The following is a 14357-nucleotide window of genomic DNA, read 5'->3' as shown; positions in this document are numbered from 1 at the left end:
ACAAAAATCGTCAGCATATTGAAGGATATGATGAGTAGAATTTGGTGTTTGATGCAAGTATTGTGTGTATATATATTGAAAAGAATTGGGCTGAGGGGGGAGCCTTGGGGGACACCACTCCGGATTAGTCGTGGTCCCGTAACGTTATGGGGGAACCAAAAAACCAATATTCGTTCGTGATATAAATGCCATATTAAGTAAGCTACCACCGGATGAATGTGAAGATTAGCTAGAATTTGATATAATATGGGAATTTGGACCGAATCGTAGGCGTGAGCAACATCTATGAATAAGCTAAAGCAGTATTGTCGCAAGAGTTGGCTATTCTGAAGTGCCACTGTGAGGGTACATATAGCGTCTTGGCTTCCAAGCCCGGTACGGAATCCCATTTGAGAGGGAGGAAAAAAATTTCGTTTCTCTAAATTCCACGTTATTCGGTGTTGTAAAGTTTTTTCGAATAATTTAGCCATTACTGGTATAAGAACAATGGGGCGGTAGGACGTGGCATGGGTAGCTGGTTTAGTCGGTTTTAATATTGGAATGACAACATGTTGAGTCCAACCTCGCGGGATTTTACCCCTACGATAAACAGAGTTGAAGATTGCCGTGAGGATATTAAGTCCTTGTTCTGTGAGGTGTTTGAGGGTGTCGTAAGTGATGCCATCATATCATGGGGCAGTAGAGGGGGTATTCTCTAGGATATGTTGAAGTTCCGATATTGTAACAGCGGGGAAATCTGCTGTGAATGAAATGTTTGTCTGGGCTAGAGATGGGGGAGGTAGGGTGACCGTAGGAGGTGTTAGGAGGTCCATAAATTCGACTTCCCAGGCATTATTAATCGGTCGGGGGCGAGGAACATGGGGGTGTCGTAAAGAGTTAAATTTGCGCCAAATGACTCCTATGGGGAGAGTCACATCAAGGGACTGACAGAAAAGTTTCCATGCCAGTCGTTTGGCTTTGGTATATGTATTTTTTGCGAGCGTCTGAAGTTTGTGGAGCTCCAGCCATGTTTCGGGCGTGGGGTGTTTAGCATAGAGTTTTGTGAGTGCTATTTTTTTTTTTTTAGATGGCGGCACACTGATTGTTCCACCAATGAATCTTAGGAAATCGATCGTTGGAAAAGAATTTTTGGCGCGTACCGCTCCGGTCAAGTGCTAACGTAATCATATGGAGGAATTTGGTATATGTCATTGTCCGGTGGGAGGGTATATCATCCGTATAGTATAATTTGAGAAAATAAGAGCGAAAGGTTTTCCAATTAATAGACTCACGTGTCCATCGTCGGACAGGAATGTCAGTCACGCCTGTTTTCGAAAAGGTATTGGGTAAACAAATAAATATCGGCGTGTGATCACTCCCTCGTAAGTCAATATCGTTGGTCCAGTTAATATGAGAAAAAAGGTTTGGAGACACTAATGTTAAATCGATAGCAGTCGGACGGGAACCATTGTGTGGATAGTGGGTGGGGGTACCGTCATTCATTATAATGAAGTCGTTCTCAAGGATCCAATTTTCTATGGTGTAACCTAATCTATCGGTCAGGACATTGCCCCACAGCTGGTGATGGCTATTGAAATCACCGGTTATGAGATAGGGTCCTGGGAGTAAGGCGAGAAGGTCAGTGAGGGTGGATAAAGGGATGTTCTGCGAAAAGTGGTGGGGAGGAATATAAAGGGAGAGGAGTGTGAATAGGTGTTGATGAAAATGAATGCGGACAGCAACAATTTCGACGTTATACTGGTGAATTAAAGGATGAGAGGAGGGGAGAGGGAGGGGGGAATGTGGGAGATTTTCGTGTACGTAAATCGCAACACCTCGTTGTGTTGCGGGGAAAGGGGGACCATAAGAGATGAAATGTGGTAATCTGTAGTTCTCATAGCGAGTTCCTTTCACCTCTTGTAAACTAAGGAGATGCGGTTTATAATCCGCTACAAGTTTCTGTAATTCGCATTTTCTGGCCGAAAAGCTGCGGACGTTCCATTGAATAAGAACAGGAAATGACATGGAGGGGGAGGGAAAAAAGAAAAATAAACAAGAGAGAAAGACTCATAGAGGCGATCTATGCCGGAATAGGCGAGCGTCCGGTGTAATATATTCATTTTATCGAGAGGATAATAAAACAAAAAAAGGAAAAAGAAAGTCGAAAAAGGGTTGAAGGTAACAGTTTGTTGTAAGGCTATAGTTGTTAGGAGCACCTGGGTGGCGAAGGATAGGTAATCAGCCTTCTATGATGGATAACAGTTGGGTCGTGAGTGCTTGTATTTGCTGGATGAGAATCTTTTGTTCGCGTATATTTGATATTTGGAGCACTGATGCCCATAAGGTCGTTATGAGGTCCAAGAGTGATTTGTAGATCGTTTGTTGTTCGGAATGGTGAACTTGCAATGGTTCCGAAGGCGGCGATGGTACCGGGTCCGGGGGGGCCCTCCGGGCCGGATGAGCGTTACGCCCGATGGGGGGAGAGGGGTAAATTCATCTTCCGATGTCGATGAGCTAGAAATGGTTCTTGTTTTTTCAACGTTGTTGCTGGATGCCTTGACTTGTAGATCTGCATGTTGTTCCTTCGAAGAGGAATGGGGCACGGGATTATTATGCTTGCCAGTCCAGCGGCGGGGAGAAATTTTGTTTTTTGAACGAACTGTGTCCACTGCCTGCGGCGTGGCGGTCTGTCGACCACTTGGGGTGGAAGGGTCAGAAACAAGGTGCTTCTGTAATGTATGGAAGGGGTTATCCCAAGCGCCGAGTTGGCGTGTTCCGTTCGAGGGGGTCGAGGTGGTTCTGGGTGACAATTTGGGAAAGTCACGCTTGTTTAGCATGGGGTTCAAAATGTCTTCCCGAGTTAAGGGTGGGTGGAAGGTTCCAAGGAGTTTGGCTTTTGCTTCATAATAGGAAATATTTTCTTCCGCCATACGAGTATGAATGGTTTGTTCTCTTTGCCAGAAATCGCATTGACGGTCACGTGCCCCATGGGGGCCTTTGCAATTGCTACAGTGAGGGGGGTTGGAGCATCCTCCCCCGTGTCGTTCTTGGCCACAGTTAGCACATTGTGGTTTAGACCGGCATTGAACCTGGGAGTGATTATATCGGAAACAGCCAGAGCATTGTAAAACCGATCGAACTCGCGGTTTGACTGTGAAGATTTCCTTATTTATCAGCACTTTTTCGGGCAAGTGTTTGCCGTGGAAGGTGAGGCATATCAACTTTGTGTCCACGAGTTGGAAAGTGCCATCCTCTCGCCAGATTTTTTTCTTTAGTCGTTTAGCGCAAGTAACCCGAAAGGGAGAATCGATGCCATCGAGGATGTCCTGTTCTGTTACGTCAAATTCTATCCCATACACTAGCCCTTCCCGTTGGATCAAGCTATGTGGTATTTTGGCTCGGACCCCCAAGGAGTCCAAAAAGGTCCCGTTCCGAACGAAAGCGTTTGCTTGTTCTGCTGTTTTGAAAGTGGCCCGTACCCTGTTTTTGCCACATTGTTCCACTAGGCACACTGGAATGTTCGCCTTCCGGAATTTATTACCTAGGCTGCCACTAGAAAGTTTACCGATATTTTGGTTCTGTCCTTCTAAGAGGACCACAAATGGGCCGGTGGTGTCGGTCGAATACCAAAGAGTTTGGGGTCGGTGGTCCAGTTGAGTGGGGCGAAACATTTTCTCTTGATTGCGATCGGCTTCACTCACCTCGTCCAGTGTCCTTTTACCTGAGCGTTGTACCGAGTCAGCCATGGTAACGTCATCATCGTGTTGGGTTATTGTAAACTCCGGTGTGGCCAGGTTGACTAACCCTTCCGCTGCCGTCTTCTCCCTCGAGGCCAACATTTCGGCATCCTGGGTGGAAACCGGCTGCCCGCCGGAAGCCACCGTGATCTAATGGGGCGCTGTCGAGTTTGAACACCAAAGTAAAAAAAAAATACACTGAATCGATGCACTACACACTTATAAGCAATTAACGTTTGACAATAAAGTCGACGAAATTGATCCTATCACTCGCGACTTGCTGCTCCTTCGGATATGTACCGCTTTTTGCTAGTGAACCTATCACCACGAGCGCTCGTACGCGAATCGCCATCAATAATCGAACTGTCTGATCGATCAGTTTTTGTTTGCTCAGGTACAACCCCTCCCCTCCCCCGTTCACGCGCCACGGGTGGCAGTTATTTTTTCTGTCGTTTATTCTCCTTACAGCCTATACTTTATAATATGGAGTTTTTTTTAAAAAAAGTGTCTTTGCTTGAAGCATGCTAAAATTTGTCTTTATTTTTAACTTTCATTTTGTTATTACCTGTGATTGTTTCATACCTATCTAGTGAAGTTGGCTAAATGTACTTTAAGGCTAAATGTCGAAATATTGTTATATTTTATACGGTATGATTGACGTAGAATGTTTGCCTAATTTGTAGTGATATTTGGCGTTATTTGGAACTTTAATGTGTTAAAAATGCATTTTCTATCCCATCCTTTAACTAAGAAGCTATTGTTATTGAACTATAATTGTAATTATCAAGTTATGGACGGTTTAGATAATCGTAATGTATATAAAGACGTTTGTTATTTGTAAGCAACGCGTGTAACGTGTATGTGTCATTGTGTTCTAGAAGAAACAACAACTGCGTATAATATTTGCACTCCAGAGATCATTGGACTTGCAACTTCCTTAATGCGAGTACGAAACTTATTTTTCCTATTGTTTCCTGCGATATACATTATCTTGACGTGTTTGGCTGCATACAGATTATTTGGGTATAGAAACGCTGTTGAAGATTTAGATCCAGGTAAGAATGTGCAGTTTATGTGACTTGATTTTAATATGCAATCCAGTGTTAACTATCGGTATGTGCGATGTCCAAACTTCTGATTGCTGGATGAAAGTCTCTTCATTATGCATGCCCCAGTTGTACATCACATGAATTCGCAACATGTCTAAATGCACATAATATAGGCATTGAGGAGTAACGAACACTGTATCTTTCTTGCAGAACATTTTTTTCTTTCTCGGTTATGCAAATTCGGTTTATTTACCTTAGTATTTCATCATTTCTTCTCGTTTATTGTATATGCAACAATTTTGAAGCGTAATATTGAAATATCAGGTATTTCTGCAGTTCTTTATTCTTATTTATACAGTTGAGAACATGCTTGAAGCAGCTAATAAATATGAGCATGGCAACTTTTACAACCTAATTTGCAGGTTGGAATTTGTACATAATTATTGCTTCTTTCAATTTAAAACTGACATTTATATTTTACATACAAATTTCCAACTTTCAAGTGCCTTCTTCATCCTCCTATACTCATTAGAAAAATCATCCATGGCATAAATCACTTCCTTGGAGGGAAAACAAGTATTTGTCACTCCATCAAAACCAACCAGCAATCTGGACATGAACTTCACTCGTTATTGATGTGTGTATATTTGGTATAATTTAACAATACAGGGAATTTATCAAATTTGTGTGAAATTTGGGATACTCACTTATTTGGACCTCGTAATCACGAATCTGTACTTAACATTTGGCGCTTATTTGGGGGCAGGTGAATCCGGCCAATTTCTAACATGCCTTTAACAGCGACTCTATAGAGAAAGCCAGGGAGCGGGAGCGTTGGCGGGGCCACGTTAGCGGTTGGGGGCGGTAGGTCAATTACCCTAGGGGCAGAGCCTGGAATTGGTGGGGAATTTGGAAATCGAGGGTGTAGAAATAATAATTTAGATTATTTTGCTATTTCCACGTGTGAGCGCCAAATTTTAACTGCAGATTCGTGATTAGGGGGCCAAAATTAGTGAGTATGCCAAATTTCAAACAAAATTCAGAAATTCCCGGTATTGTAAAATCGCTCCGTTCCTGAGTTTTAAGCTGCACGAAATCTTTCCTTTGTTTGTAACACCTATAACTCATTTATTTCATCCTTTTTAAGATTCCTGCTTACGTATTCTGCATTGTGAAACCTTTTGTAGGGTGGAATTATGCTTTTCTCACGAAAATAATAATGGATAGCCCCAGAATCCATTCACGCATAGCCCCAGAAACCATTCACGCATAGCCCCAGAAACCATTCATGTATAGCCCAAAAACCATTCATGATAAGGTTAGGTTAGGCAAACAGTTAAAAATTCATTTTTTCTAGAAAAAAACATGAATTCGCGCTAAAAGAGATTACACAATGAAAAAAATACATTGACGAACTTCGATAATGCTACAGAAGCTGATTTCTGTAAGTAGTTTCTTCTGAAGAATACCTAAATACATTCTGTTTTATTTATTTTGAGGTATTAATGTAACTTATAATGAACATGAAAACATTACGTTTATCAACATAGCAGAACAGACCAATACTAAACATTTCTTGTAGCGATGCTGCAGTTGTGTCCCGTGTAACTGAATGCAATACGTGTGTGATGTTTATTTTCAACTGATCAATATTACAAGGCACTGGATCATTGTAGAAAAGCTCCTTCATTTCACAATAACACTGTGTATGTATATATCCATATAATTACACCTTGCAGTCTCCATTTGAAAATTGTTTCCTTTTTCTACAGCACGTAAACTTTTTGTAAATCAATCTAATATAGGTTTCCTTTCTTTTCTGTTTCTGTTATAACGTGATCACATTTGCACAAGAAATGAATGTGAATAAAAGAATAGTGTCATATAAATTTTTAGGAAGCGTGAGGCCTTGTAGAGTGCCACACGTTGCACACCTCTAATGGCAGCACTGGTAAGGGTATATTTAAGACAAAATTATCATAAATTGGGTCCTTGTTAAACATTTTATGGGGTGTTTAAATTTTGAAATGTGTTGGGGGCATGTGGATAGGTCACTGTACATTTTTAAAATGGCCTATTTCAGATTTGGGAAATTATGCATAGAAGTAGGTTTTCTACATTTAACGTTTGTGCAAAATACCGGGTGTCAGATAAGTCTCTGTATGAAAACAAAAATTAACTGTATCCGCTATATGCAACATAGACATGAAAAAATGGTGCTTAAATGTTCGGAAACTATTCAAGTTTTATTGGCAATAGGAAAGAAATCAATAAGTCTCCACGTGAGCACCATTGGTAGCACGGAGTACATCTAGTCGAAATTCCTTGCCATGCATTAGCCAACATCACAGGAGGGATTGATGTGATGACTTGGGTTATCCATTGTTGTAGAGTTGCAAGATCGGATACAGGAGTTCTGTACACATTGTCTTTCACATAACCCCATAGAAAAGAATCTAAAGAGGTTTTGTGTGGAGATCGTTCAGACCACGCTGTCGGTCCATCTCGACCAAACCATTTTCTAGGAAATGTCTGTTCAAGGTAGGAACGAACCTCCAGACTCCAATGTGGCAGTGCACAGTCTTGTTGAAAGATAACATCTGGGTGGTATTCTAGCAATTGAGGAACAGCAAACAATTGCAACATGTTGAGATACACTCCAGTGTTACGGTGTCCTCACATAAAAAGAATGGTCCAATTATTCTGTCATGCAGCAGTGCACCCAAACGTTCACCTTCGGGCTGCCCATGGTCGACTCCTTCACCTCATGAGGGGATCTTTACCCCAGATATGCAAGTTGTGTCTATTCACTAAACCACTGATATGAAAGACCGCCTCGTCTGAAAAAGCAACACGTTCCAGATGGCCATTATCAGCGTCAATACATGATAACATTTTCACCCCGCAAAGTTATACTGACATTTGCGGTCATTGGGCAACAAAGCCTGCAGGATTTGCATTTTGTATGCACAATACAGTAAACGTTTGTGTAACACCACATGAACAGAACTTTTTGGCATCTGTAATTCAGGTGAGGCCGTACACTCGGATTTCTTCGGACTGCACAGAAAAGCCACTCTAACATCTTCTACCCTTTTGTCTGAGGTTGATGGTCGGTCACTTCTCGGTGTGTCAGTAACAGATCCTATGGTCTTGAATTTGACATACCTGGGCGGCACCTTTCTGTACAGGGCGTGAAACCACAGGACACACTCAGCTTTTTCCTGACTGGCACTGCTACACTACTGCAACGTTACAGAAACCTGAAACAAAATAAAGTTGAATAGTTTCCAAACATTTTGGTACCATTTTTTCATGTCTGTGTTGCATAGAGCGGATACAGTTAATTTTTGTTTTCATACAATGACTTCTCAGACACCCTGTACCTACATTACAATTCCATTAGAATTAGACTCATCTGGTATCTGTAAATAAAATCCAACTGGCACTGATACCAGGGTTGGTCTGGGTGTGCCAAGCCCAGTTTTCCCCACACGGGTTTCTCAGAAAATGTTGTCAATTATTGCTTTAAATAATTGTGAGGTTCTAGAATTGTCAACAGTTTGAGAAAACTTGTAAAATAAAGGCTTAGCCAAGCTTATAACACTCAAAATAATTACTGTGGTACAAGTTACAGTTGGTTTTTTCAGGATATTTTTCTCAAATCATGCTAGAAATAGACTTTTAACAGAAACAATATGAACATATATCCAAGAAACAACAAAAAAAAACACAAGGGTCTGAAATATTTATTTTTTAGTGACCATGATAACATATTTCTGCAGCTAGAAAACTTGACAGACTACAATGGTATTACATGTGAATGAAATTGAACAATGTGTTTCAAGATGGTGAATGAAAAACTGATTTTCCTCATGTTGCACGCACGCTCTATACTATGCTCTCTTTTCCCCCAAAACTGTCTACAATGCATTTTCGGAGTATAAGGAACTAAACGCAGTCATTGTAGATAATATGTCGGTCCACAATTTTGCAGTAAAACTTTGAGTTGCAATTTTTAGAGTTACAAGATAACTTAAAGGATTGTTGTCATCTTGTAGTTGAGAAATATTTGTCACCATGTTTAAAGATGGTGGACGATTTAACATGCCTTGCAAGAGCTTCAAGTTATGCAAATATTTGAGGTTAGATTTTCATAGATTAAGAAAACCAAGTCTCTGCTACATTAGGACATTACTTAAGCTTGAAGTTTTTTTTAAAAAAATGAACTGTAATATACGAGTGTGTGGTTTAGGAAGGGTGGGGGAAGTCACCAATTTTGAGACTACGATATGTGGAGCAAATGTAAGAGTTTTTAAGCTGAAATTCATGTTGCAAATAGGTACACCCAGGGAATGATATTATTTTGCATTTGCATTTGTAGAAAGCACTTCAAGATGGTGGATGAAAAATTTATTTTTCATATTCTGAGGTATCTCCAAACTCGGATGCCACTTTCAAATATCTGCCTAAACTACAGTTTTGGACATTAAGAAAAGATACTTAAATATTTTAGGGAATTTCTTAAGCTATGGCATGACAAATAATTTTATAACAATATAGTGAATATGCATGTTGGGATCCAAATGGGGGCCACTAATGTTTGTCCATGGGAACTGTTAGTTTCATAGCAACCAGATATCTTGGAGGATGGATACGGTATTCCATTTGGATAAAATCAGTCAAGACAATTAAATATGTCAGCCTTATAATTTTAGCATGGTTAATACACGGAGGAGATATTTAAACTTGAAACATCCACAAAAATAATGGGAAAAAAACAACTGTGAAGAAACTGTTTTGAAGTGTGTGTTCAGCTACCGCATGTTGTATAGTGGGTAAAGGTAAAGTTCCCCATGCATATAGCACCACGCCATGAAGGCACATTCAGGGCATATGGGGGTAGGGCCCGACATATTCTTGATCTCTGCCATTTTGGAGGTGATGTGATCACAACCAAACTCTGGCTGCCTTTACCCCCCAGGACCCATTGATTTGAGGCTGGGTGAGAACCAGAGCAGGGACAAGACCAGAAAAATTCCAACCTTAGATCACCCACCCCAAGATTCGAACCTGGGTCTTCTGTATGGCAGTCAGTCAGCCTGTCTAGTTTTTTTTTACATTTGTTTTAAAAGTAATAACCCTAAGCACTAGTATCCCCCTTGTTCTCTCTATTTTCTCTGTATTATCATTGCGACAAATATCCACGTCCAAACCAGGATTTGAACCTGGGAGCCCTGGCATTGCAGTGTGCTGTGCTAACCACTCTGCCACGGAGATTGACTAATCCATCACAGCTATGAAGTATTATAGTATTGCAAATGCACAACACTGGGAACTAATCACAGATCTATTAACTTTTATGCCATCCAGGAAGAGTAGAATCAAACTATTGGTCAAATTTTTCAGAACATAGTATTTTAGATAATTTAATCATTTGTCCCGCACTGTGGCTGTGCGGTCATGCTTTGGGCTGTGGCTATGGGATGTGTGCAGGTTTGAGTCTCCTGAGATTTCGGCCTGTGAATGAGACTGGTGAACACTCACCATCATGATTAAATTGGGGAGCTACGAATGAATAGCGTAACCTCGTCATGAAACCCAACAATGACTGGGGGTTCGTCGTACTGACCACACGTCACCCCATAACTGGTTGGATGACCTCCCTCCTCAGAGTAGGATCAGGTGGGATTGCGGCCAGCAGTTGGTAGGTAGGCCTGGGGGCCCTGAATGGTCTGCTGCGGAATGGGTTATGTACGTTTTTAGTTTAATCATTTCAAGGTGTGATATCTTGATTGTCAATTCTTAACTAAGTATGTTAACAGAAAATATTAAATAGTTTTTGATTCAGTGAACTAAAACAATAAAAATTGAATGCTCCAACATATTGGTATCAGGGGAAAATGTATTTCATTTTTAAAATATATATATTTATAAATATAACATGAAAAAACCCACCCGGGTTGTTTTTTTTAAAAAACCCTGGCAAGATGCAAACCCTAACTGATACCACTGGAATTGGTTGATACCGATACATAGCAGGGTTGGCATTTTGCCTGGGTTTTTTCAGATAAAAACTGGGTTTTATTGGTTTTTTTCAGGTTATGTTTAAAAATATATATATTTTAAAAATGAAATACATTTCCCCCTGGTAGTAATGTATTGTTAACATTCAATTTGTATTGATTTATACCCTGTCCCAGCAATATCTGGAGCAAACTAATGAAAACAAGTCTTTGCGCAAGTAGTGACGCAAAACGGCTCCACCAGTGAACACGTGAGAGGAAACTGGATTGCGTGGAAGGGAAGGGCAAGCAAATACAGTTACCAGCCTTCGTAGGAGTGTGTACTGCTTCATTCTGCCCACTCGATTTCCTCCCCTTCTCTAATGTTATGTGCAGCCTTGCTAACATATTCTGTTGTAAAATATTTGTCCAACAGTTTGATTCTACTCATCCAGGAGGGTATAATAGTTAATGCTGTTGGTTTGTGATCAGTTTTCAGGGTTGCATTCCCTGAAGAGGCACATGCTTTTGTGTATTCAACAATCAGACTACCAGGGGGGAGGGGGGTACAAAATATGTTTTAACCAGTCGTTATTTTATTTCTGGCAGTCAACAATAGTACTCTATACTGACACCTGATTATATTTCATTTTAACAAGAGAAATGTCTATGATGCCAGAGGTCCCGGATTCGAATCCCGGCCTAGGCATGGGTAGTCAGTCTTTGTATGTCCCTTCATCAATTTCATCATATCACTAATTCTCATCTTTGTGATTAACAAAATGTAGCAGAAAAGAGTAGTAAAATACACCAAATCATTCAAACGTGAAATGCGAGTGCGTATATGTGTGTGGGAGCGTGTGTGTGTATGTGTGTGTGGTGTGTGTGTGTATATATACTTGGATGCAGGAGTGCCCACAGGGGGGTTTCATGCGTCATGGGACTTTTTTGGGGGGACAAAATTTTATACCAATTCTATAGCTATATCTTCACACAAAAATGGGGGGGGGGGGTTGTTTTGTTTGATTGACTTGTTATTGATTTCTAGTTTTGGTAATTATGTACAGTTTTTCTACCTGCCTGTGGGTGATCGCGGCAATAGGATTGAAATAAAACACCACCTCTTATGCCTTAGAATCAGTTTGGAAGAGGGGGACGTGCTGTTCACATTAATACAAGGTTAGTCAAGCAAACGAACTGTGAAGAATAGGGTTCAGTACGCTAACAATGGCAGTGAGCCTGAGCAGTTTTGTACGTTTTATGTTAGCAAACATGAAAGTGAGCATGAAGTACCTAAAGTAAAGATATATTCCTTAAATGTGTCTGTATTATATTGTTCCGCAAATTTTGTCTGACCAAAATAATTTGAGTAAATAATTTGGGGAGCGAATTTACAATACCGGCCCACTCCCCGATTTTTGTAATATTTCGCATACTCACTAATTGAGGTCTCCTAATCACGAATTTGAAGTTAAAATTTGGGAGTGACGTGTAGAAATTTCAAAATAAGCGAAATTGAGTGGTCTGCGATCGGAACAGAAACCCTGGATTTCTCCACAAAAACAATGGTTATTTCAATATTTTACGTTTTAGAATGAAATTTTAACTATGTTTGCCTAAGCTAACCTAACCTTACCGTGAATGGTTTTTGGAGCTATGCGTGAATGGTTTGTGGGGCACCGTAAAAAAATGTCAGATTCATAGCACTTGAGCGACAAATTTTAACTACACAATCTTGATCAAGTGTCCTAAATTATTGACTATGCGAAATATGAACGAATGCCCTGTATTATTAATATGTACCCAACTAAAGAAAGAAGTGATTAGGGAGAGAACTTTATTTCCTACCTTCAAAGTCCTCACACCATGCAGATTGCTGTACAAGTGAACGCTACGTTGAACAAATGTGGTTTCCATGCTTGTATGCAGAGAACAATCGTGGTAATTGAAAAGCTTATTAGCTACATGTCAATTAACAATTTCAACATGTCACCCCCACATGTTAAACTCAGATACTTCATCGGGACTACATATTTTGTGAGTATAAGAACTAGGATAGAAATTACGGAAGGGTCTGGTATTGTAAATTCTTCCCTAATTCGGCATAAAGGGGGGCAGGCAAATGTTCGGGGTGCATCATAGGCCTTGGCAAGGATGGGTGCATCATCCTTTGTGAACATAACACAATTTTTAGTAGTTGTTATGATGAACACATTTAGAAGTAACACAGTAACAAAACAAATAAACTTGAATAGTGCCGGAACTATTCTTCCCAGAAAGAGAAGCAATAAACTAACTTTTTTTACAGTCAAACTTCTAACTTTAGGTTTGATACTTTATTCCCCCTGCAACAATGCTCAAATTTAAGCATGTTAAAGTATATGTTTTCAAGATGAAGCACATTTTTAGTATTAGTGAATAGTCCATTTTGAACTTCAGTTTATGAAACAAATTATTTTGTGAATGCAGTGTTGTGCCTAAGTTGGAATGATTTATGCTACAACTACAAACTCATTTCTTCTCATTTATTTCATATGCCATATTATAGACCATTAAATAATACAAAAATACTATGCAACATAATGTTTTAAATCTCCTTCAATACAGTTTCTTCACAATTTATCACAGTTGGTTTTCCCATTATTTTTCTGGATGTTTCAAGCATAAATATCTCCTCCATGTATTAACCATGCCAAATTATAAGTTTGCCATATTTAATTGTCTGGCTGATTCCATCCAAATGGAATACCTTATACATCCTTGAAAATATCTGGCTGCTATGAAAATGGCATTTTCCATTATCAAAACATTAGTGACCCCCAATTTGGTCCCCAACGCTCCCCAAACATGCACTATATTAAATAGATGACTTATCGCTATCTGCCCATCCACACTAACTCATGTCAAATTATACTGCAAGTACATAATGCTCCTGTAAGTTTCATGCACAATAGTCAAAACTATAGTCTATTCAAAGGTTTGAAAATGTCAAAAATTATCAAAATATGAAAGTATACACATACACTGTATTTACTTGAGTACTCTACACCCTGAAAAAAAGTAAGAAAAAAAAACTAAAATTCTGGTTGACATGAACGTGCATGACTTATATGGGTATAGAAGTCTTAACCAGACATAAATAACATTTATGTTGCATAAGCAAGCAACTCATTATGATGAGAAAAATTATTTAGAGATTGTCCCATTTAATTATGCCACAATTAACGACATTTCAATAAAATGAACTCAATTCTCCCTTGTAATGCCTAATCATGCAAAAATGTATTGCATCAATTGATCATCACAGTTGAAACTATGATGTGCCACTATGGCTTCCCCCACATAAGGAAGTGCCTGATAAACCAAGTGCTACCACATTTCAAAATTAAGCTTTGTCCAACTATGCTGCATCAATCAATGCAAACGTTTTATCTAAAAATGTCTGATACTCTTTCTTATTTGTTTCTTGGATACGTATTATTTTTATTTCTGTTAAAATTCCATTTCTAGCATGATTTGAGGAAAATAGCCTGAAGAACCCACTATGACTTGTACTACATCCATTATTTTTAATACTACAAGCTCTG

General features: G+C 39.6%; 1 protein-coding gene across 2 annotated transcripts in view; it reads left to right on the top strand.

Moving 5' to 3' along the window:
- Positions 1-4396: 4396 nt before the first annotated feature.
- LOC145984085 (elongin-B-like) overlaps positions 4397-14357 on the top strand; it is a 103921-nt gene continuing 93960 nt past the window's right edge. Inside the window, exon 1 of one of the 2 annotated variants that reach the window (XM_083117486.1) lies at positions 4397-4771. In XM_083117486.1, coding sequence (XP_082973612.1) covers positions 4576-4771 — 196 coding nt within the window. In that variant the 5' untranslated portion in view covers positions 4397-4575. The remainder of the gene's footprint in view (positions 4772-14357) is intronic. The other variant, XM_083117488.1, reaches the window with a different exon arrangement.

The sequence above is a fragment of the Lepisma saccharinum genome, chromosome 2 (genome assembly GCF_977018435.1).
Source record: "Lepisma saccharinum chromosome 2, izLepSacc3.1, whole genome shotgun sequence".
NCBI classification, from domain to species: Eukaryota; Metazoa; Arthropoda; class Insecta; order Zygentoma; family Lepismatidae; genus Lepisma; species Lepisma saccharinum.
This window is presented reverse-complemented; position numbering and strand designations above follow the sequence as displayed.